The sequence below is a fragment of the Cataglyphis hispanica genome, chromosome 19 (genome assembly GCF_021464435.1).
Source record: "Cataglyphis hispanica isolate Lineage 1 chromosome 19, ULB_Chis1_1.0, whole genome shotgun sequence".
NCBI classification, from domain to species: domain Eukaryota; kingdom Metazoa; phylum Arthropoda; class Insecta; order Hymenoptera; family Formicidae; genus Cataglyphis; species Cataglyphis hispanica.
In genome coordinates, this window is record NC_065972.1 from 3021666 (window position 1) to 3047563 (window position 25898).

The 25898-nt window shown below is 29.2% G+C and overlaps 5 protein-coding genes across 12 annotated transcripts; 2 read left to right on the plus strand and 3 right to left on the minus strand.

The window, feature by feature from the left end:
- Positions 1–28: 28 nt before the first annotated feature.
- On the minus strand, positions 29–7575 carry LOC126856731 (uncharacterized). 4 transcript variants are annotated; one of them, XM_050605528.1, is made up of 10 exons: positions 7420–7575; positions 6881–7057; positions 6303–6713; positions 4308–4673; positions 3153–3615; positions 2849–2905; positions 2544–2662; positions 2265–2458; positions 1886–1970; positions 29–1193 (listed from the first exon to the last, which is right to left on the minus strand). In XM_050605528.1, exons 4-10 carry the CDS (start codon positions 4596–4598, stop codon positions 1143–1145), a joined length of 1260 nt encoding a protein of 419 aa, XP_050461485.1. In that variant the 5' UTR covers positions 4599–4673; positions 6303–6713; positions 6881–7057; positions 7420–7575; the 3' UTR covers positions 29–1142. The 4 variants fall into 4 exon arrangements, with proteins under 4 accessions (XP_050461485.1, XP_050461484.1, XP_050461483.1 ...); XM_050605527.1 differs by having other exon boundaries at positions 2544–2671; XM_050605526.1 differs by having other exon boundaries at positions 3099–3615.
- A 2170-nt stretch (positions 7576–9745) lies between these two features.
- Positions 9746–19148, minus strand: LOC126856730 (armadillo repeat-containing protein 3). 3 transcript variants are annotated; one of them, XM_050605524.1, is made up of 10 exons: positions 18999–19148; positions 18509–18758; positions 17906–18227; positions 17667–17834; positions 17363–17563; positions 17091–17253; positions 16268–16439; positions 15944–16108; positions 15723–15838; positions 9746–10295 (listed from the first exon to the last, which is right to left on the minus strand). In XM_050605524.1, exons 1-10 carry the CDS (start codon positions 19108–19110, stop codon positions 10255–10257), a joined length of 1710 nt encoding a protein of 569 aa, XP_050461481.1. In that variant the 5' UTR covers positions 19111–19148; the 3' UTR covers positions 9746–10254. The 3 variants fall into 3 exon arrangements, 2 of the variants coding, with proteins under 2 accessions (XP_050461481.1, XP_050461480.1); XR_007688398.1 differs by lacking the exon at positions 9746–10295 and adding an exon at positions 14603–15387 and having other exon boundaries at positions 15477–15838; XM_050605523.1 differs by lacking the exon at positions 9746–10295 and having other exon boundaries at positions 14603–15838.
- On the plus strand, positions 10356–14646 carry LOC126856729 (protein eiger). 2 transcript variants are annotated; one of them, XM_050605522.1, is made up of 6 exons: positions 10356–11032; positions 12259–12482; positions 12620–12952; positions 13143–13332; positions 13510–13797; positions 14025–14646. In XM_050605522.1, the coding sequence occupies exons 1-6, from the start codon at positions 10550–10552 to the stop codon at positions 14232–14234; spliced, it is 1728 nt and encodes a 575-aa protein (XP_050461479.1). In that variant the 5' UTR covers positions 10356–10549; the 3' UTR covers positions 14235–14646. The 2 variants fall into 2 exon arrangements, with proteins under 2 accessions (XP_050461479.1, XP_050461478.1); XM_050605521.1 differs by having other exon boundaries at positions 10461–11032; positions 13441–13797.
- Positions 19149–19347: 199 nt separating the features above from the next.
- LOC126856538 (transcription initiation factor TFIID subunit 6-like) lies at positions 19348–22929 on the plus strand. 2 transcript variants are annotated; one of them, XM_050605123.1, is made up of 9 exons: positions 19348–19392; positions 19838–20068; positions 20365–20683; positions 20874–21277; positions 21350–21553; positions 21640–21822; positions 21975–22191; positions 22258–22604; positions 22712–22929. In XM_050605123.1, the coding sequence occupies exons 2-9, from the start codon at positions 19889–19891 to the stop codon at positions 22805–22807; spliced, it is 1950 nt and encodes a 649-aa protein (XP_050461080.1). In that variant the 5' UTR covers positions 19348–19392; positions 19838–19888; the 3' UTR covers positions 22808–22929. The 2 variants fall into 2 exon arrangements, with proteins under 2 accessions (XP_050461080.1, XP_050461078.1); XM_050605121.1 differs by having other exon boundaries at positions 19355–19489.
- Positions 19935–25880, minus strand: LOC126856543 (mitochondrial inner membrane protein OXA1L). Its single transcript, XM_050605129.1, has 9 exons — positions 25682–25880; positions 25191–25362; positions 24748–24924; positions 24482–24625; positions 24285–24370; positions 23930–24196; positions 23560–23728; positions 23270–23419; positions 19935–20050 (listed from the first exon to the last, which is right to left on the minus strand). The coding sequence occupies exons 1-9, from the start codon at positions 25745–25747 to the stop codon at positions 20040–20042; spliced, it is 1242 nt and encodes a 413-aa protein (XP_050461086.1). The 5' UTR covers positions 25748–25880; the 3' UTR covers positions 19935–20039.
- Positions 25881–25898: the final 18 nt, after the last annotated feature.

The following is a 25898-nucleotide window of genomic DNA, read 5'->3' on the forward strand; positions in this document are numbered from 1 at the left end:
CTCTGGGGCTATACAGACAAGACACAAATTATTTCTGTCTATAAATCCATCCTAGTTTATTATGCTGTTCAATCATTTTATATATATTGTATTTCGGTAATATAAAAGAGATTATTCATTTAAGGATTAATGTGTAGATTGATATCAGTCGGATAAGTCAACAAAATAAAACATAATTAACTGAATAATAAAATATTTTGCGCGATATATCGTACCAATAACGACGTCGTTTCCTTGTAATTCGTTACAAAAAAAGAACGTATTCATAGATAAAACATTTGGGTAAAAGAAAGAGTTGTCTGGCAAATCGACTTAATTCATGAAGAATCACATTTTCTCGATCGCGTATTATAAATGAATCCATGATTACCAAATAGTTTTTGTATTTATAGTGTAGCCGCGTAGATATATATTTAAAAATGACATAAATTATTACTAATGAAACTTGTTAGCACGTATATTAGTTGTACAAGCATGTATAAAACCAGACAGTTATTACATGTTCATGTTAGATTGTAAATTCTGTATATCATCATTGTAAATATACCTTTGTATATACTTTTTACTGCATGTAAGCATAATGAATATAAATAATAAATAAATTCTAAATTACAAATATTTACTCTATCAAATACACATTAAGTGTCTCTATTAATTTATCAGTTTCATAAATGCATATTGTTACACAATGTCAGAATATAAACTGTAGTGAAAATCCACATTATCTCACAGTCTTTCAATAAAATCAAAGTAAAGTTGATAAATTTATAAAGTTTCTAGAATGCAATAGATTATTATAACTAACAATATATATGACGTCAACATTAAAATCTTCTTCATATTTTATTAAAATTATTTTTATAATTTTTTATACTTTTTTACTTATTTATATTACATTGGCACAATGTCAAATTTCTAATAGCTAACTATAGTACAAAAAAGTAATAAAACTTTTCTTACCCACTAGCATTTACAAAAGTGTATATAAAAATCAATTAATATTTACCTTCAAACTGAGCAATTTGCGAGTCTATAACTAATTCTCTACTAATTATCCATAATACTAACATCACATCTAAAATCGATTTGATTCCTCGGAAATAAAAACTGCATATTATTCTTTTTGCATAAGAGAACCTTCCTTAGATAAAGATATGTATACGCGTCGAACATAAATGTTCATTATAGAAAATCTATAAAAAATAATAAAATGTCATTAGATTACAAGTATTGATGGCATTTTTTACATTTTGGTAACTAAGTAACAAACAATCATTTAAAATAATTGTAAACAAATGTTAAAAAGAAAATATCTATGAAATAAAACCTGAGAAATTAATTAATTATAATTGGTTGTCAGTATGATTGACTCAAATCTTGCAATTCATACTCTTTTAAAGAGGTACATACATATCTTGTTGGTCTTTATTATACTCTTAAGTCTATGGTTTCGCATATTATATAAAGAGATAATAGTTACATTATTATGTAACTTTCATTACTAGGTTATATACTTTGTTAAATATAGGCTGTGTTTCAAAAATTCATTGCCAGTACTGAAAATCTATAATTCATGTAATATAATAATAGATTTCCAGTACTAAATTTTGGAATATGATTATAATAGCAACATGATATCATATGTTATCTTAAAAATCATAAAATTTAAGTTGCTATGCACGCATTATCCCTTGTAAATTTAAGTTCTTTAATTTTAGTCACAACCTTTCATTTATAATCAATAATATGACCATGATATTACAAGTTACAATATCACAGTTGCAATGTTATAAATGCAATATTATAATCGGATCAATTGTTGCATAATATTGATGTGTCAACTTAATATTTATATTTATTTTAAAACTCATAAATCTTTATTTACGTTAGCTCTTGGCCCTCTTCTATGTTTATCATTGGCAAGTAGCACAAGTTGGACTTGACTATATCCTTCTCTCAGTTTAACCAATCTAAAAATACAAATATTTATTTGAAATTTACTTTTGTTTTAGTAATTTGAAGGCATCACATATTTTATAACACAGAATCAATGATAATATATATCTCAGAATTAGTAAAACAAAAATAATCCAACTGTCTGAAAGTATGCAGGCATGAAGAAATAGTGAAAGATAAAAATTTTTCTCATAAGTAATAGCAAATGCAAACACGTCAATATAAAAATGTAAATGTCATAAAAATTTTTTTTGAAATATCCTAAATTTTTCAAAATTTACATATTTTGTTTGTAGATTTGTATTTACCTATTTCTCTCTTGTTGTTGTATAGATAATCTGTCACCTTTCTGTAGATATGTAGTAATACTCGTATAACATGATCCTCCTTCTGTACTAACAGAAGCGATGGCACATGTAATAAGTTTTTGTTTCATTGATGAACCCTCAGAATTTAACAACACCCAATAAGAATGATTTATCGGTTTTCCAAAATAAAAAATCTATAAATGTGATATCTTTTTATGCATAAATGAAAGCAGAGAAATGTCTAAACATTAATTTGAATATTATTGTTTGAATTTCTACCTGTACAGAGATCATATATAAACCACTTATGGTAACTTCAATTGAATAATTTTCCTCTGCCAAGTAGAACTTGGTGAAATCGTATGCACCATTGCTCCTGCTACTTTTGATCCATGGACCTATATAAACTAAAAATTATTTTTTATTCTCGTTATATAATGTTATATTTACTTAATAAAATTAAAAATAATTGAAAATATATTATATGAATTTATATTAAATAAATAAGTTTAGCTGTAGTCTAGTTGATTTAATAAGTTTGAAAAGCTCTAAAATATGATTATATTATTTTCACTATTAAATACCTGTGTTTTTAAACTCTTGTTCCGGTATTGCACCAACAAACGTAACCACTGCCGGATCTATAAGACAAATTAAAATTATTTTTCGAGTTTAGAAATCTTCCTTCAAGTATTAAGTTAACCGAATATTAATCAATTAAGTGAAATTTTTATTAGCCAATATAATTATAATTCGTAAGTTAATATATTTGTATAAATCAAGCAAGTAGTTTAAAAATAACATGTTGATTAAAAAGAAAAAAGCTAGATATACCCAATCGCCTGCGACTGCGTTTGGGCCTCCTTCTGTTTAGTCGCCGTTTTTTACCTCTTCCTTCGTCTCTCTGTAATTTTCTCGCTCGTGATTCCCTTGATGTATCCATTGTATCATTTCCGCTTTGCACATCTTTCGTCATCGTATGATTTTGTGCTTCAATCTTCAATATAGCTCTCTTTTCACGTAACAAGTCTTTCATCTTAGGCTCGGTGATCAAATTGTTTTCCGATCTTATCGACGGATTAATTATATCGAAAATACTACTATTTTTTTCAATTACATGATTTTGACGATCCATTGTGGTCAGTGATTGAACGAAAGCAGATGGAACCGTCGAATTATTCACATCAAAAATCACCAAGGCAGTGTTGGAATCGCGATCATTTTTTATTTTCGATAGATTAGCGGGCTCGCGAATGAAAGACTTTGAATAATCTATTGATCGGATACGCCACGGATAAGTGCTAATTATATTTTGATTATTGTATTTGAGCCTCGACATAATATTATTTATCTGAAATATGAGAACAAATAAAAATATTATGCTAAAATATTGGAAGTTCTTATAATTTCGAAATAATAAAAGCAAGTAGATAATAAAAATTTAAGATCTAAAGATAATATTAGATTCTTTTATTTATTATGATTTATTAAGTGATAGTCCATAAAACAAGCTATAGGAAAATCATGCATGTGATGTTCATGCTACATCAGATGATGCACATTCCGTCTGATAAAAAAGTGAATGATTAATTCTCGAAATTCGAATCATGTTACAATTATATTATTTATGCTTATTCATAGTCGTACATAGATAGAGCATACAAAGATATATATGTATATGCATATACACATTATTAACATTATACATACATACATACATACATACATACATACATACATACATACATACATATATATATATATATATATATATATATATATATATATATATGTATATATATATATATAATTATATATAATATTATTATAAAATATAATTATATAATTATATAATATTAATCCACTCTATCTGCATATTACGGATGGAGCGATTATTATTACATACGCTGTATGTATATATATATATATATATATATATATATATATATATATCAGATATTAATAACTTTAACAACAACTTTTAATATTAAAAACGTTTAAAAATTAATCTTATATATCTGTATTGAAATCAATTCATCTTACCCGTACTTCTAAGTCTTTTATTTTTCGATGTACTTCTTCCGATGTTCGATAAATTCGTATTGTGTTTTCTTCATTTTGTGCCGTAATCAAAATTATTCTGGATATCATGAAGCAGATTATAAGAATGAGAAATATCAATACATTGCAAATAATAAATAAAACATTTTTTCTGTTGGTCTTTAAATTCTTCACATTAACGTTCGTATACAATTTCAAATTTGCGAGATTAATTGCATCGTCCTGCGTTAATATATCATCATCTTTTGACGAAGATATTTTAATCTCCACCATCTTTTAATCTAATTTCTTCTAATCATTAGGAGAAATTTCGTTATCAATTGCTCTTAGCGATAGACCGTGACGTGCCTGAAATATGGTATGTATGGACAATTATCAGTCATCAATATGGGCAATTAATTTACAATAAATTTACAATAATTTATATACAATGTAAAAACAACCATTCTTCTTGAAAGTGACATAAATATAATAATAAATATAATGCAAACAATAAAAAATTGCGTTTTGCACAGCTATAACCACATTTTTTTTTTATATAAAATATTTCTAATCTGAAAATGTAATTAGTAATATATAATAAAAAATGTTGAATATTGTATACATACAATACATATATAGATATGTTTGTATATAATATTTAAATATTGTTATATTACTTAATATAATTGTATGTGTAGTATTTTATTATAAATTATATTTTAAGTTATTTAGAAATATATGTATTATTTTTTTACTTCTTTGCACTAAAAAAATTATGTATCATATAAAATTATGTTTTCTATAACGCCAAATAAAAAATGCTTTGCTTAAAAAAGAAAATACCTGAAGAAATTTTGAGTCTAAAACAGAACAAACAAAAGTTTCTTTCTAAGAATTATTCCCAGGTATTCCCAGGTATATTTTTCTTCTAAAAATCTGTTTTTATATGAACTATACATTGTACCATTTTCAATTTTTTATTGTATTTCAAAAAAAAAAAAAAAAATCGAAGACCGAAACTTCAACACTTTATCCATGATTGCGCGCAACCTTGACGTTCAGAGAGTTATATTCAGAGAGATGTAGCATGTCATTTATCAAGTCGTTCTCTTTTTGCACTTAAATAAATTACTGTATAATAGACTTCAATCTTTTAATACGAAATATCTGTGTAAGTTTCTTACAAAACGTTATCGCAGATTATCTTTTCGTTATACGAAACTGTTAGAGTCTATGATGTGAATTGATAAGCGGCGTAAAGATACGCTTGTACTACTCACAAGCACAGCTACAGCTCAGCTTCAAACAGGTAGTCCGAATGGATACAAAGAATTTTTCTTAGGCAAGAATTACTTAGAATCTATACCCCCCTTAGAGCTCGTGGCATTGTTCAAAATATTGCATTGTTCACGTGCAGTGACGCATTTAGCACATTTTTGCCATGTACGAGCATATTCCTTTATAAGTAAAGAATTAAAAATAGTTACACATATCTCTTATGTGTATATGTGCTCACTTTATATCAGCAATTAAATTTGTACATATTAAAATAATTTTATTTTTTTCCAATAAATTCTCTGAAGTATTCTTAGCTTGTTTTTTAATATCACACTTTAATATTATTAAACTTCATCAATATAAACTAAGTAGTATAATTTCTATAGTATTTTTATTACTTTTCAATTTCTCTTATTATAACAAATAATTATTAATATATTCTATAATTAATATTCTCGTAAATTACACATCAGAGACATTTTTAAATTTTAAAATTAAGGATGCTTTGAAGATAATTATTTTAGTGGCAAAATTTTTTCTTGAAAAAAAAAGAAAAAAAAAGAATAATTCACGATTCAATACTTTCAAAGAAAATATCTTCATGTGAATTTTAAGGGTTAGAAAAAGCAAACAACTCGGTGCAAAATTCAATACTGTTCAAACATTTGCACATTTGAAAGAACAATTGAAGCAAATGCAAGAGGCGCGTACACTTACCTCTGAATATGTTCCCGCCTTTCCTCGAACGGATGAATGATATAGATTATCGATCGAAGTAATTCACTCGGAGCAGACCCAACAAGACCCGCCCGAGTGAAACGCGCGCATCAGATCTTTTGTTTACTTCTCCGTTCTGGTCCATAGTGGGTCCACAGCGACGGCGATGGCGACGGCAACGCCACGCTTGTATTTTATCGGTGACGAATCTTTTCGCGCTTCGGTTACCGATGCCCGCTAACTTGACGAGATATTTCTACGACCATGTCGAAAGCTTCGTTCGACGTGTTTTAGAAACGAAGACACGCAAAAATCTGCACGATTCTTCTGCATTTCGCAGTTCTACTTGTCGCAGAGAAAAACACGGGATTGCAAGCATCCTGCTCGCAAAGATGCATTACTAATACATAACTGTGGAATAAAATTATTAGAATTAAAATCAGAATTAGAATATATATACATATATATATGAGAATATATGAGAATATACATATATATATGAGAATCTAAAAATAATAGAAACAGGAAGTATATATAAACATAAAATATGAACATAAACTACAAATAGTAATGGATACCCGGAAAACATGATGATCCCCGATAAAGGTGCACTTTATATTAAGATCTTTATTACTCATTGCTAGCGCGGTAAGATTCATCATAGCTTCTGCAAAGAGACATTTTATCACGTTCTTGTACTTAAGGTCCGGAGCGCTCACGTAAGTCTTGTTATTAATGCTATGTTGGGAAAAATTCTGTAATAAAGATATTAATTAGTCATCATACGATGCCCTAAACCCGTATTAAATTGGGTGATCGGATATCACATGCGTCATCGAGCGTTTAAAATGAGAGATAGGGCTTAGAAAACAAGAGAATTCTCGATAATTTTTTAAATTACATTATCGCATAATAATATATTAAACACACACACACACACACACACACACACACACACACACACACACACACACACACACACACACACACATACATCAACACACACACACATACATATATATATATATATATATATATATATATATATACGTGTGTGTGTGTGTTTTACAAGCAAAAAAAAAAAAGAATTCACTGTTCGGTATTTCCAGAGACATACCTGGAAAAAACATGGATGATAACAATTAGATGTAATTATCTTCGTTACTACTGTAGATGTCTGTCAGATTGTTAGTCATGGGATTTCCAACTTGATATCACTCAAATATTTTTCGTGATCGCGATGCATTCAATTACCATCTTTGCACCGAAATATTCTTTAACTAAAAATGTCGAATTATATAAATATTATTTAACCAAATGTTACACATCTGCAAATATTATTAACATCATTATTAGAAATATTCATTTTACCAACTCTAGCATATAATATTCGCAAATATATAAAGACGATAATAACAAAAATAGCTGTAGTAAAATTAATGATAATAAAAAAAAGAAAATCATACATTTCGAGATTAATTATAATTATTTCGGGGAACTTTTACACTTCACTTTATCTCGGTAAACCGCGACTATGTTTTAAACGTAGACACGCACGATTGTGTATGTGTGTGTGATCTCATGATTAAATTATTTAATTTCTCACTACAATACACACTTCATGCAAGATAAACAGTATATATATATATATATATATATATATATATATATATATATTTTTCATAGAATTATATATATATATATATATATATATATATATATATATATATATAAAATTCTATTAAAGGATCCTTCTTCATGGAATTTTATCATTGATTACTATGATGTCACAACAGTTGAAAGAGAAAAAAGAGTTTTGTAATCGATGACTTCTCTTTATGTACGATATGATCCGTTAATGATCAAGAAATTGTAGATAACGAATATCTATTGTCAACAAATTAGCTCAATATTTAGCGAAATATATCTTCAAAATCGAAAAATTTAAGATGGCTTTTTCGAAAGATAAATTTAGAGCGTAAAAAAATTAATATTAATGTATTTATCATTCTTATTTTTCTATTATCTTCATCTTCTATTCCTCTAGATTCTTTCAAATTATCATTACCTTAAGTTTTACTTTTGAGATCTAGAATGTTATGTTCTAATTTCTAATATATAAATTGTAAAATTCTAGACTTTAAGATCTAATTTTATTAAGACATTTAATATAAAATTATTGAAAATAAATAGATTTATAATCGGAGAAGTCAACAAATAATTCATATGTAATTGAAATCATATGTAACATCGCTATATCAGATATCTGAACAAATATATTGCGGAACCGATCATAGGATTATATATATATATTCACACAGTTATGCATATTTTCTTCATTATCAACTCGAAAAGCAGAATAAACGTAATTAGAAGCTTGCAAACGTGATCAGTACAAAGTTCTGAATTACGATCGTCTCATTGCGATTCTCTTCTTCATCTTGTGTACTCATTCTTTATGCGTATTTACTTACGCTCTTCCTTCCTTAAATTTTATTTTTTATTAATCTCTTTAAATATCGTTTCATATATTCATATTATGACATTTGCAATCTGGCAATAGCTTATATTTTTTTTCCATCTTTTTAGAAAAAAGAATGATCTTTAAATTACGATTAAAATTCTTTAAGTACTGTTATACAATTATTATATAAAAAAAAATTGATTTTAATTCAAATTAAAATTTAACAGCGCGATAGTACAATATAACATCGTATCATTTGACAAGAAAAAGCCGAAGGCGCCTCAATGATAAACGCGGACGTGCTTCATACTGTTCTCCAGTATACTTGTGCCCATCGTAGGCGACGGATGCGCATTGTCAACTGCACGCGTTTCTAAGTCCTATGTGGATGCTCCAGTTAATAATCAGTGATAAAAATCAGAATATTATAAACATATATCTGTTCCATGAATTAGATTAATTTTACTAACAATTTACGTGATTTTTGCAACATAATGGGGGCAATATAATAATCCAAATTTATTTAAAAAGGTAAATTTTAGAGATAGAGAATATGTTCATTGAAAAGTGCTGAATCGCTAAGAGTAAATGTTGAAATAGATTAAAGATTAATTTAAATTAATAAAATATCCATGATAATATAAAAACTGTGTTCTGAATTATAAAGCAAGAATTAAATAATCGAGGTAAAGTTTGTCTCTTTCAAAGTTGAAAGATTTTACTTTTTGACAAGTTCTCTCTAGAATCTAAAACATCGAACTAATTTAAGAAACATTGAATTAGGTCAGAAAAAGATAAAGATCACATTAAATAAACTTTATCATAATATGAAAATTTCGTTTAAAAATGTGCATTTTCTATTGATAAATGTCATTAATTTTTTGCATTTTTATAAGATAGTTTCATATATCTAAAAAATTTTCTTTTATAAATTGGAATATTTCTTCAATTCTTAATTTTTATTTCGATATAAAATAGTCTATTCTCTCCTTCCGCTCCTGCCGCAGAATGAGAAGAGTGCGGAAAAATGACGGGGCTGATATAAAAGAAGGAGAGGATAGAGGAGGTCCTCTTGTAGTTCTCTACCTTTAAGAGGGAAAAAAAAAACTTGCCGGACAGGTTTTAAAGCGGGACAGGACCGGTGCGGGATATTTAACGTCTCCGTACAACGTAAATCTTCGAAAATGTACAATCAGGTGGATCGCGACTGTTCCACGCGCGTGCGAAAAGTTTTTCATAGAGAAAAAAAGATATCTTTTCCGATATTTTACTTATAAAGTGTTTTTACAGAAATGTCAATTTTTCTCTTGATAAAAATGAGTATTTTCCTCGATTATGTTCGCACTATAATGCACGAAAAAGTATAGTTATATCGAATAAAAGTAAAAGAAAAAAAGACATACCTCAACATAAGTACAACGCGTCGAGATAACATTGAATTGATTTAGTACTCTATTAAAGATGATTAAAGTGTTTGTCCGTGATGTATCAATAACCAGAATAGATCTTCTTGTAAATTTCATCCAATTCTGTAATAGAAATTTGATTATTATTTAGTCGAACCAAGGCTGCAGAAATCTTTTCTGGGGCCTCAAAGTACATAAACTTCGGCCAAATACAGACAACAAGGATTATTATTCAATATATTATATTAAATGTATGAAATGTTTAGTATTGTCGATGAATTACTCCGCTTGGAAAGCAAAAGATTCGCGATACGTCACGATACGACAACGCATATAGTTTCTACGTGGAAATGATTTCCTGACGTGTTATAAAATCGATGCAGAGTGAACAGTCTCGACGCTCGATCGTTCTATCAAATTACAAAGACGCATACGAATATGTAAATCCTCGCGTCGAATTTACAAAGTTAGACGAAGCGATAATCTTGCCGAATAAGCCGACTTCCGCGATGACATCGACGTTACCAGAAGAAGATAGTAAAACGGCAAAAATAAAGCAGAGGTTGATGAGTAACGGCCACATAAAGGAAGAAAAGCGTTCCTTCTTAAATTTCTCGCGAGAAAACTTGAGCGTCTCACATTCCGATCTTGAGCAAGGATTCAACAGATCGCGACAAAGACCGAGCAGAAACATGATTTTGAATGTATCCGCTCTCATAATCTCCATTCTTTGCCTCGGTCTTGTAAGCTGGAAGCTGAATTCGAACGCGCGCGAAATTGAGCAGCTGAAGAGGAATGTCAACAACTTGAAACGATTTCTGGAATTAGATCTCATTAATGAAATAAAAACTCTCAAAGAAGTAAGTATATCTGTAACAATTATGATAAGTTGACATTAAGCGCGTCTTCGAATCCTTGATTTTTTCACCGAATGTAAAAAAGCAAATTATATAATATTTTTTTCCTGCTTATAATTCGAACTTTACTGCCGTATATATCGTGTATAAGATACTTAATGAAATTCAAGCCATTACGTACAGACCATTGAAGTTCATATAAATTTTTGTATAATATATGCATGGTTTATCTTTGACCTTTAGTGCGATTCGTTTCTGCTGCGATAACCTTGTGTTTAAAATCAAACTAAAGTAAACGAAAATGCTAGAGATTTGCAATTTTCCACAGCTTCAATATATTGGATATTTCATATTTAAAATGTAAAATGTCTGAAAATTGTCAATCTTAATTTAATAATCACTTTCTTTTCAATTTTCTGTAATCTATCAGAAAAGGGGGGAGATTATGCATATTTTACTTAAGCAGAAAAGAAACTTATAGCTAATGAGTAATTTTTCTGTTGGAAATATGTTCATGAAGAAGTAAGGAATGTATTGCACATCTAGTGTGCTATCAGTTTCATTACCATTCTCATCTGTGGTCATTTCAATCGGATAGAACTATCTGAATTTGTAAAGATTCTCATTAGGTCTTATCTGTCAATCAAAATTAGTTTTTTTTTTTTTTTTCTTTCCCTGGAGCACATTTTCTTCTTCTTGCAAAACAATTTGTTCACATGAGAAAGAACTGTTTGCTATATGTTTTTGGAGAAACACTTCTGTTGCGAACTGAAATTACAAACAAGTTAATTGAAATGTAAAAATAAGTGTCTAAATTTTAAAATCAATTTTTTATCAATTAGATAGATTATATAGATTTAATAACTTTAATGTTCAATTCAATTTATCACGCTATTGATAAAAATTCGACCATATATAAGTACGTGATTGGACTGTTAAAATAAAAGGAAAATTCGCGCGATTGAAGCAATTTTAGTCAATAGCAAAACTTTTATTTTACTAGAATTTCTTGTTACTGAGAATATAGTTCGTGCTGCTTTTAGATGCAGCAATTATTTTAATTGTTGTTCAAAAGGAAATCATACCACAATTGCCTATTACAAATCCTATAATTATATTGCTAAACGAAAAAAATTCTGTTACATGCAGAATGATTCATATAAAAATCTCAATTATCCGCATAATTCTGTAAGAAGCACATAACTTTATTTATGAAATGAATATTGCAGTTGTACGCAGAGTCCAGCGAAGATAATGATCCAGGCGAGGCGGACATTGATAACGCCGATTATGACTCTAATTACGACGATTCTACATCGCATGACTATACCGATAATCCCCGTACTCTTTTGACTTATGGCTCTAGGTCAGTGGACTTTCTGAAAACTACATCGGTACCTACATCCATGGATCCTCATAAGGCTATTGTTAAAAACAAACAAGAAAATTACAAGTAAGATGTTATATTTTTTTATAATAAAACTAGTTAAAAGAATAAACGGATTTGTAGTGTTTCTAAAAATGTATAGATTCGTACATTTATAGAGGATTCCAGCGAATTATCAATTAAATTGTATTTATTATATGTAGGAATATCGAAGAACGTCTTGAGGAGAAACGCACATCATTAAATCGCGAGAAGATTGGCGATGCAAATAGTACAGAACATCAACACGATATCACCACGAGAAATACGTCTGCTAATACAGGATATATTAAAGAAAGTATCAAATTAAAACGATCTGTAAGCGATCATACAGTGACCGATGACTCTTTGATGAATACGTCGAATTATCATCATGCCGGACGATATCCTACTAAGAAGACTCTCCGAAACATGTCCAAAACGCATCCTTATACAAACAACAAAAGCCACACAAATAATACTGAAATCGCACTTCTGGAACACACAAATTCAACACCGTAAGTTTGCGAGCATCTTTAATAAATAATCGGTTGAGAAAACTTTAATAGAGTTATTACACAGAAATAGAATCTAAAGAAATTATCCTTTCGCTCTGATGTTAAAAGCTAAATATCGTAATAAATAATAATGATAATTGTTAGAATTACATTAAATAACACAAGTTAAATCAATTATCTTCTGAAATAGACATTCTCCGAAGAAGTATCACACCCACGCGCGTCTGGAGACATTTCCTTCAATGCACGATGACCAATTAAGCGAAGCAATTATTCAGCCTAACAGCCGTATGAGCGACAACTTAGAAAGTGTGAGTGGCGATGGAGTTAATTGGCGGAATCGCGATATCAAAGAAATCGAAATTCACAAATCTGTTCAGGTGGGTATACTAATTATCGATGCCAAGGTTGTTGCAAAATTGTTAAGATTCGAGTATTATAAAATTCTAGTCGAGTGATAACGCATGAAGCCGTTGTGATTGTATTAGAATTTCAAAGCGGCCAAAAAGGAATTACGGCGACGGTTGACACGAAGGCATTTACATGCACCACGGCAGGTTTACGCTATTCATTACGGTGCGGATAGCGCGCTCTTCACCGCGGAGGATGAGCACACCGGCAACGGGAGAGCGCGACACAACCACGACATCTTCAAGGCATGGCGACCAAGCGGTTGGGTGGCCGATCTCGATATGAACAGGCACTTTACACTTGCTACTAGCGGTACTCTCACTGTGCATGAACCAGGATTATATCTGGCATACGCGCAGATTCACTATGTGGACGTGCACGATGAGAACGGTTTCCGCCTCCTAGTCAACAACCAATCTATTTTACAATGCATGGTAAAAATTGAAGAAATAAACAATTATATTTCTAAAAAAAGAAATATTAGTACGATAAAAAATAGATGTACATCTAACGAGATACTATTTTTAAAATGATGAAATCCAGTACGATCAGCTTAAATATAAAAAGTTATATAAAATTATATCGAAAAATTTAATCAAAAAATAAAGATATATAACACAATGCAATATATATAGTATAAAATAATGAATATAATTTTCAGGTGTATAGCCCAGGCAAAGGACACAAGAGCCGTTCATGTTTTTCAGCCCAAGTGACTGTTCTGCAGGCAGGTGATCACCTAGTCCTGAAAGATATTGGTTCAGCAAGATATACTCTCTTTCAACGCGATAAAAGTTTCTTCGGTTTGGTGAAACTCGGAGAACTCAGACAGCAGCAGAAACATCAAACACAACAATTGACACATCATTAATTTAAAACGCTTTAAAATTATCGGCAACATTAAGAAAATGATAAGCGATTTGTAGTCATCGATTTCTTACCCTTAAAAGGGAGCTTCAAGTTGGCGAGAGATTTGTATCTAATGTATTATAACAATCTTTCTACTCTTGCGTGAGCAATATTATTAATAATTTCATTTTGTAAAGAAATTACATTATTTCTTTGCTATAGAATTTTTTATAAATTTTATAAAAATTGATTAGTACGCGCTGCACGTTATTTTCGTTTACATAAAGAGAATCTCCAAATATTTTAATTCGTTTATAAAATGTTATATAGAATATGTATGTTCACACATACACAGATATATTTGTAAAGGAAATAATATATACATATATATTTAAGAACAAAGAGAAAAATGTATTATTAAAATAGTAAAACTATTTGTACAAGACATTTTTCTTATAATAATGCAACTCAATCTTCAATGGCAACATATTTTATTGTAGGTCATCCTTTTTCTGCAATATAATTTTGAGCGAAGACTCCCGACCGGTATCAAGTCTCCCGGTATATCCATCAAATCAACAATAAAATTCGGTTTTATAAGTTTAGTTGGATAAACTATTGATCGATAATTTTTTGAAGATATTTTTTCAATCTTATGTTCGTTATGTGTGAAGACATTTGATTTATCTAATAATCTGGGAGAAGCAGATGTAACTATTTCTTCATGATATGCATTGTTTTCATCTAAATAAGTGTTAAATAATTTTTCTTCATTCGAATCTTCTATCTATAGAAGACATTCAATAAATTCTAAGCAATTTAATAAAAAATGTATCTATAGTACAAATGATAATATTACTTGAGGTACTGCTATTTCGACCCACGATATACCGTATTCCCCGCGTACAAGAGCTGCTGGAAGGCATATTCTATCAGCTATCGCCTTGAAGAGCAAAGCTCGTTCGAGATAAGAACCTACGCGGAGTTGCCCGATTGGAATTATGTTCACTTCTAAACATTCTTTGATTTTCCTCAAGTGAATTTCAAGCTGATGATCGATGCACTTATTTGTCGAATCGAAACCGGACATTTGACGCGCCACAAACTGAGCTAACATTTTTGCACGCAAAGGAACGTATTGGATATTCGTCAACTTATCTGTATCTGACATATTTCTGTATCATATATAAGTGTAATTGTGTAATTAGTATATATATATATATATATACATATAATGCCAAATCATTTTAAAAATCCTACTAACACATCTCTTTTTGATTCCGTTGCTAAAATCATACATTTAAAGAGTTCCACATATTCAGTAAAATATGGATCGTATTGTAATTGCTCAAATTTTGATTCAAGCAATACATTTGTACTTTCTACAAATAAAAATCCTTTTAAAACAAATCTCTTTTTAAAATATCGAATTTCTATGCCACATTAATAAAATATGTTCCATTGCTGTTAAAATCATGATTTAATTCTGCATTATGTAACATTTTATTACCTTTATGAGCTATTTGTAAAGTACTCGATAAAACCGCTGATTTTACACCATTTACTACATAAATAGGCTCCAATGGACAATATTTAAATCGAAACATATCATGCAATACTGGAAATCTGGAAAAAATAGTGTAACAATATGAATAGTTATAAAATTGTCGCAATAACACAATTTGACAAACTATACAATAGTTTTTACTGCAATAGTAGAAATTTACATACGGACATATATTCCTTCGTAAAATATAAAATCCATCCTCAGTAACATCTTGTAGAGAGAGACGTCCCGTAATGGCAAATTTAACTGGTAAATTCGATTTAAAAAGTGTCTCTATACAAGTATCCCATGAAGGTATCACTCTCGAAGATAAAGGATTATTTAACATGCTGTAGAATGATTATATGATATATTACTATGACGAAAATTCGACAGATTCATAGAAGTTGTAATAAATATGTTTCAATGTTCAATGTCATTCTTTAAAAACAAAGACTTTTCTCTTTTTACAAATTTCATAAAATTACAAGAGTAAACGTCAAACTTACTATGAAAGGTAGTTGTTTTCTATAAATGCATTTGCTACAATTAAATCTGTGGAAATTGTCTGTACAAGCTGTACCGCAGAATTTATTACTGAGATAGAATGCGTATCAGTAATGAGAGAATACAATCTTTGAGGTCCACTCGCTTTTATAAAATAATATCGTCCATTCTTTTCTAAGCATAACACAGAAAGTAGATTGCAACAAGAGATTTTAAATTCATCAAGAAATGGATAAACCGACTAAAAGATAAATATTTTTTATCAAATATACTAGTTTCAGAGATTAGAATGTGATATATATATATATATATATATATATATATATATATATATATATATAATCAGCTTGTTATTTTATATACCTCTAAAAGTAAGAAAATTGTGTCAAAAATATCAAGATTAATCAAGATATCTCTAAACTTTGGATAACATGCTATGGCAAGCAAAACTTCAAGAAAAATAATACAAGTTTCTACAGGAACTTGTTCTACAAATTGTTTAATCAATTGCAATAGATAATCCTTGAAAAACCAAAATTACTATTATTTACATAATCAGAGAAGTTTATCTATTTTCTAGCGAGTATAAATAAGAATATATGAAACATAAATTTATGATACAATTACTTGTCCATTAACATCTAAGAAAATCTCGCAATTTTCAATATCATTCATTAATAAATGCTTGAGTGCAAAACCTGCAGCGTGTTTTATGGACCACTGCAGATCTTCTTTTTTCAATAGGTCTAAAACAATATCATTGTTTTCCTAATCTTCTGTTTTATGTAATTATATAAAGTCCTTAATTGTGATATTTATAATAACCTAAAATAATTTCAACAATTTTTTTGCTTGCAAATTCCTTTGCAGCAAGATTAAAAAGTGCCATTTTTCCAATCCCATAACAAACAATTTCAGCAATATCGGGTTGCGTCCATTGTTGTAATGCGTCTATTAAATATTCAATAATCTCATACGAAAATAAAACCTATCAAATAAATGTTATATAAATGTACATAAATCACACATATGTAAGAAAAGACTAAATAGTGTCCTTCTTTTACATATCTTAAAATATAAATGTTATATAAAATTACTTTTCTTCCATTTGAAGTGTTTGCAATATGTACAATGACTCTCAATGCTTCCACAAAAAGTTTTGGAGTTGCTACATGCTCTATATAATTTAATATTTGTGGAATACTTTTAATTTCAATAAATTTATCTACAGTAATTGGATTCTCAGCAGCAAAACATAATATTCTTAGAGCTTTAATATGTAAATTATCCCACTCATTCTGTATAATATAATATAAACATTAATATAATTAAAAATAAAAAATTTATTGGCATAGAATGTAGCAATACCAACATTTATTCATAAAAGCAAGAATCTCTTACTTTCAGAAAATTTAATAATATTTCAACTCCATTTGTTTCATGGAATAAAGATTGTATATCTTCATCTTTATTCCTCTCAATTATACCAAGAACTACATTTAGTGCAAGGCATTGAATCTCTGGATACGATGATTCAAATTGTTGATACAACAGAGGGAAATTAAACTTCTAATAACAATAAAAAATAGAAAATGATAAACTGAATGAATCGCAAGCTCTCCATTGTAACTATAACAAACCTCAGTTTTTAAAATTGTACGTGCAGCTACAGGATCTTGCATTAAATTATATAGAATCTCTAGATTATTCTTCTTCACATCTGGATCTGATGACTGTATCCCATCAAAAAGAAAATTCATGTTTAAAGAAAGGTTTGCCAGAAGAGCAGTATCATATGGATTTCTGCACAATCTCGCTAGTATCATAGAAAAATATTCTTGCATGAAGATATCTTCTTCACTTGTTAATAAGTTCACGAAATGTAATAAATAATTAGACTCAATGAAATAAGTTGTCATATCTGGCACTGTCATCATTTCTATCAGAAATTTTGCAGCAAATCTACAACACACATATAATTATGCTAAATATAGTGAACACACATATGCTAAATATAGTGAACACACATATAATTATGCTAAATATAGTGAAAAAATTATTTTCTATATATATATATATATATATATATATATATATATATATATATATATATAGAAAATAATTTTTTCACTATATTTAGCATAATATATATATGTGTATAATATATATGTATAATATATATGTATATATATATATATATATATATATATATATATATATGTGTGTGTGTGTGTAGCACAAACCTTCGAACAAATAAATCTTCGTGTTCAAGGATAGGAAGAATATTATTCACGATGCCGAGATCGAAAAGTATCTTTACATTATCTTTCGATTTACTAGCATACTTTGACAAAGCCTCTATAACTGCCAATAGAGTGGTTTTTTCCTTAGATTGCAATAGCAATATTGTTTCTTCTACATCTTTTGCCTCGGAAAGAGGTGAACGAAATAGACTATATTTCAATTTCTCTTTCTTATCTTCCTCCTTCTGACCTTGTTCATCATTCTTACATAAATATCAATACAAGATTTTATTTTCGCAATAAAAGATCGATATGTAACTTTTTTATACACGAAGCATGACCTATCTCTTTCGAACAGTAAAAAGATTTGAAAAAATCTTACTTTTGATTTCTCTGTTTGCATATTATGACACGATATATAATTCTATCCGGACGATAATAATTAATCTAACGTAATTATACAATAAAATATTTATTCGAATTCTTTTACCGTTTTTTCTTTGCAACATCCGATCGGCGTTCAAATGTTGAAAATATCGGAATGCATCCGTTACCCAATAGCAGAATTTGTTTTTTAGAAATTCCTGGAAAACCAATCCCATTCAATACGATGCGGAAGCTCGTCGAATGTTGGTCGAATATGTCTTATTATACTCAAATACAAGAGATATTTTCTGGTATACATTCGAAAATCCATATCGAAATAAAGTAGCATTTGATTGACCAATCAGAACGAAGAAATCTTTGCTCCTTTTATCCTGATTGGTTCCTAGTCGACGAATAGATATTTGCACGCATCTGGCACTAAACATTACATAACCATAGGTGGAATTCTCTATTTAACGACCAATCGGCATGTTAACGTAGCAGTATTGCAGATTGCAGTATGTATTTTGTTGTGCTTAGCTAACATAAATAATATAGTTTTATTTAATCTCGTAATATAATCTTGAAGTGTTATCATTATGCCAGTGAAGCAAGGTAAAAATAATGCTTTTATAATTTCACTGTCAAGAATTGTCAATAATTTCCTGCGTATAGATGATATAAGATTATCTTTGTGATCTTTACATTTATATTTTTTATTGTTTCCAAACATCTGTGGTATTTAATCTTTTAAATATTTCATATTCTTCTAAAATAATATCACAAAATCGATACATATATTGTTTAACCATTCATTTATCAAATGTGTAAAAAGTGAATATCTTATTTATTAAGCAAGCAAGGAAAAGTGTATTATTTGTGCTTATGTTATTGTATTGAGTTTCTCTCTTAATTTCAAATATTGTGATATTAGTATAATAATGTTGCTGTGTTTGTTTATAGGACGCTGTAAAAATAAGAAGGATTCAGTTATTAAATAAAACTCATATTTATATGAAATATGAACCTGAAATCACTTCAAAAATGAGTGAAAGTGAATCCATTTATGGGACAACCTTGTCTCAAGAATCTATCAAAGTGATAGCTGAAAGTATTGGTGTTGGCAATTTCCCAGATGAGGCTGCAAAAGATCTTGCAGAGGATGTTAGCTACAGGCTGAAAGAAATAATTCAGGTCAATTGTGTATATTCTGTTCTGTATAATTGCGTGTATTTTATTCTGATTGAATCTCTGATAAAAAAAACAATAATTAATAATTAATTTCAAATTTATGAAAAATTATTTTTCATTTTTTATTTACTTTCAATATATTATCCATACACAATCCTTATTTGTTACAAATTTTATGTAAAATATATATATATATATATATATATATATATATATATATATATTTATACATATAATTAAAATATAAAATTTGACAATATATATCATTAAAATATAAATTTTGACAATTTGACTTATAGGATGCTGCAAAATTTATGAGACATGGGAAACGTCAACGAATGACTACACATGATATAGATCATGCATTGAAGATTAAAAACATTGAGCCAACATATGGATTTTTTTCTAAGGATCACATACCATTCCGCTTTGCATCAGGTGGTGGAAGGGAATTGCATTTTGTAGAGGAAAAAGAGATTGATCTTAACGAGGTTGTATCTATGGCTGGTGGACAAACATGGCCTAAGCTACCTTTAGAAATCACATTGCGGGCTCATTGGCTATGTATTGATGGAGTACAACCTACTATACCTGAAAATCCACCACCAGTATCAAAAGGTTTCATTTAATTTTTTATTTAAAATTCGATTATAAAAAGAAAATTATTTCTTTATATATTTATATATATATATATTAAAATTATTAAAAAAAAAAAGTTTCAAAATAAACTTTGAAATATCTTAAAAAATATCAGCACAATTTACAAGTATTCAAAATTTTCAACTATATCATCACGTTATTGTTATAGATGTCCAGAAATTGGAAAGTGTTGATCCGACAACTAAGCTGTCCAGCAAAAATCAAAACATTGGTATTGGTAAACCGGGCGGCGGTGGCAAAAGTCAGAAGCTACGGAATGTAGAAACTATTCATGTGAAACAGCTCGCAACGCATGAACTTAGCGTGGAGCAGCAATTGTACTATAAAGAAATAACCGAAGCATGTGTTGGATCCGACGAAGCCCGCAGAGCGGAGGCTCTTCAGTCGCTCTCGGCAGATCCAGGTCTGCACGAAATGCTGGCGCGTATGTGCACTTTTATCGCGGAGGGTGTGCGGGTTAACGTGGTGCAGAATCATCTCGCGTTACTCATCTACCTCATGCGAATGGTCAAAGCTCTACTGGATAATCCAAGTCTTTATCTGGAGAAATATGTAAAAAACTTAGCTATTTTTTATTGGTTTATTACTTTATTTTATATATTGAAATAGTATTATAATTTTTAGCTTCATGAATTAATACCATCAGTTGCAACCTGTATAGTTTCTCGACAATTATGTATGAGACCAGATCAAGACAACCACTGGGCGTTACGAGACTTTGCTTCCCGGCTTATGGCACAGATATGTAAAAATTTTAACACCTCTACAAATAATGTACAAACTAGAGTTACCCGTATGTTTAGTCAAGCATTGGCAAAGAACAATCAGGTAACAGTCGCAGAACCTAATATGGAAAAAAAAAATTATTTATTCTGAGACAGCTTATTTAAAGAATTTTTTTTTTTTTTTTGCAGACACCATTAGCGTCTCTTTATGGAGCAATTGAAGGCCTCTGTGAATTAGGTCCAGAAGTGATTAAAGCTTTGGTTATCCCCAAAATTAAATCCATCTCCGACCGCATTGAATCGTACATTGAAGGACAAGGAATATCCAATGTGGATAAAAATGGAGCAGGACATATTAAAACTCTGCTTGTGGTAAAATTTCAATATTTGTTTTTTCTATGGAAATGTATAGAATACATTAAAATTTAATATTTTACAATCACTTATTAATGAAAAAGAATTATAAAGCGAAAATATATATGGACTTATTAAATATAAGTGTAGTAAAAAAAAATATTTTTTAGAAATCGGTTGCTCCAGTTTTGAAAACAATACGGTCACCACCTGATTACGTGGACGATTATAAACAGGATTATGGATATATAGGTCCTGCATTATGTGCTGCAGTTGCAAAAGCTCGCATGCAACCTGTTGCTTTAGCAACCACAACTACAACTACAGCACTTACAACGAATCAACAACAGGGTTCTAATTGTACGGGAAGAACACTTGTGCAAACAGGTGAACGAATTATCCTCGATAGCAGTAATATGTGTTATGAATAATTATCATGATATTATATTGTAGTGACTAGTGCGAGTCCTGGACAGCAAACCGGTCGCACAATTATGCTTGGTACAAGCAGAAATGCTAGCGGAACTTCCGCTGCTAGTGGACAAAAATTCGTTATCCTGCAATCGCGCTCACAAACACCTACCGCCTCCAATATAAATACTAATACGATTCAACAGCAACAGCCACAAGCACAACAGCAACAACCTCCTCCACTTCAACAACAACAACAACCGTCTCAACAAGTGAAATTGGCACAGACCAATGTCGGCCAACAAAAAGCACATATACAAAGTTCCACTACGAAAGTAGTTGTAGTGTGCATGTCTGCCAGTAGTCACACTAATACATCAGTGACACAAGTATGATCTATTAATTGATATTAAAGCGATATTATATATAAATATATAATACATTAAAATTCAATTTTAATGTATTATAAATATTCTAAAAATATTCATATTTTTAGCAAGCGAATCTAACGGCAAACACGCAAAATGTCTTCGTAACACAACAAAATGTCGAAGGATCACTCAGTCCAGAAGAGGAGCACTCGTTTCAATGAAAATATATATATAAGAATACAAACATATGAAAATAGAACTTCCAAATCCTTCCTTATATAATTAATACATTTTCTAGATAAGAGCAAATAGTTTTTAAAAAAAAAATAAATTTTTATGCAAATTGAAACAAGGTTTTTGTTATATGTTTTCTATTTCTTAAGTCTAACGAAATGTTGCTGTATTTTCTTTTATGTGAGGTGATTTGCAGCTTACTTAGCTGCAAATTTTTTTTTTTCTTTGTATTCTATATTTTTACAACTTTATGTAACACACACAAACATATTTTTTCATTTACTCAAAGAAATATTGTGAATTGTATATCTAACAATTACAATATTAAAAATAATATTTCTATATTAAATAAGATTTTTTTTTTATTAGAGATACAATTATATAATTATAGATTTATTATGTTGTATATTGTAATCAAATATACATTAATTATAAATGTAATTATCTACCTTTTGTGAGGACAGTTGATTGTTTTTTTTGTTTTGTTGGATCATATTTAAATGTTTTTATTATAGTACCTTTACCAGCGGCATTAAACTGTACTGCATCCGCTCTTTCTCTATCAGCTAATTGCTTAGATATCTTCATGTTTGTCCAAGCTAAAATGATAAAAATATTTATTAGATATACATAATATTTCCTTCATTTGGAATTATTTGCATATGTACTCACGAATATTGATTATTCTTAATTTATTAGTTTTATTCTAACATGTGATATAATATAACGTAATACTTACTTTCTCGAAACTCTTCAGCGAAGTTCTTGGTCTTCAATGAACCAGACATTGAAGAAGCATGTTTTATTGGACTAGGCATGTCGAGAGCTTTTCTTATATATGGGATCTTTAACATACTAGTTTGCACCAGAGAAACAAAGTTTGTCGATACCCAATATGTTAGGATAGCCTGCAAATAATGAAAAGATATATTTGTGTTGAAGAATGTGATTTAAAATTTATATATATATATGTGTGTGTGTGTGTGTGTGTGCTCTCATTAGTTATATAAATATATATATTATAATAATATTCGAAGATGCACAACTGCTTTTTAATCTTTATTAAAATGAACTATAATATAATATAACATTGATATTATTATACTTACACCAGGGAAATGTATCATGAATGGCAATATAACAAAAGGCACAGCTCGCAGGACATATCGTAATACACCCATTGTTTTGAGATTAGTGCCATCTGCACCTAATTCAATTGTGATATACATTGTTATAGAACAAACTATCGGCATTACATAATAAGGATCATGTATAGTAAGATTTTGTAGCCACAAAAAACCACCATGTTTCATGCTTTCCACAGGTGCATTTGCCATTCCTCTCAAAGCTAAAAAGAAGGAAAGGAATACTGGTGCCTGAAAAATTTACATCAATCAGCAAATGATTTTCTACTTTATCTTTTTTTATGCATGTTTATTACATGTATAGAAATACTGCATGTACCTGGACTAATGGTACTATGAAATTCTTTAATGCACTGATGTTGTTCTTTTTCATATATTGCATCAATTCCGTCGCATATCGTGCACCTGTCCACAAAAAAAAAAAAGAATTTCTATTAGTTACTATGAGTTTACAATTATAGTTTTTGGTAACAAAATTAGATTTCTTTACAAAATTTTTCTAATGCTTTCTCATACTTTCAATATGATCGCCACATTGCCTGGCCTCTGTCAGTTTTGCTTGCAGTTCTTGTACCATTGGCATATGATTATTGAATTTGATCATATTTTTCTGTGCCTTTATTACCAAAGGGAATATTAAAATCCTTACACAAAGAGTACCTGAAAACAATTAAAACAGTATTAGTAATAGTATTACAATTTTATTGTATATATAATTATATTACATGTATAATTAAATCTTATCTATATTTTCTTATTATGATAAAGATAAAAAAAGATACCTATGACAATTGTTGTCCACCATGGAACATCATAACTAATATGCATATATTCCATAAATCTCTGTATAAGTCCGACTGGAGTGTAACCACCTAGTCCTATGCTCTCCAGAGTTGCCTCTCCATTTGGATGCACTTTCGCAATATTTTCTACTATATCCTCTAATGGTGATGGTGGATCTAAATATATATATAAATTATAGATTATCAGAAATAAAATGACTTTTATAACTCTTTGATTTTCTTTCTTTTCATATATATATATTACATGAGAGAAGTTTTATATTAAGAATGAAAGAAAGCTCTTTTTTATTCATACATATATTAAGCTCAATTGCTAACGCTAAAATAATTAAATAATAATTGTACATTTTTAACATTTACTATAACAAAATCTTTAAGAAAATCAAAGAAATATTAATAATGTACAATTTTTCTATAAATACCTGGTATTTCATCATATGGACTTTTCTGGGATGATGTTTCATTGTTACTAGCATAACGAACTAAAGAAATTCCTGTAATTCTGCAGTTTTTGTGCACATTGAACAAGGAGTTGCTTCTGGGAGTTCTTTTTATTTGACTGACTAAATGAATATGTCTATAAGTAATTACTTCCTAAATAAAAAAACAAAACAGTTTTTTCAGGAATATTTCTTTGCCATATTACTTTGCAAAACTATTATTGCACAAAATTGGAGTATATATCTTTCCGAGAGTATAGAGATAAAACGTGTTCAATGAAATATCAATTATATATAATTGTCAATATATAATTATAAATAATTGGCAATTATATATAATTGTCAATAAATATCAATTAATACGTTATTGTTTTCTCGTCGTATTTTCCTAGATATCGACTTTTTAATTTATATTTTAAAATTTTAAATAATTTCTAACCTGAACGTTAACGAAAAGCTGCAAAATATTTTACCTGTGATATCATATTTGTTTTTAAAACTGCTCGTCGACAAGCGATCGCGGATGCTCGTGTAAACATTTTTACGGTTTTCGATTAAACTGTCAACTCTTAATTAATTTACAATATTGTGCCTTTCTTATTTAAGAATCAGCTTGAAACGAATACATCATATATCGTATAAATACGCGGTACGACTTCTCTTTAGTGGGACTGCAACAGAATAACAGAA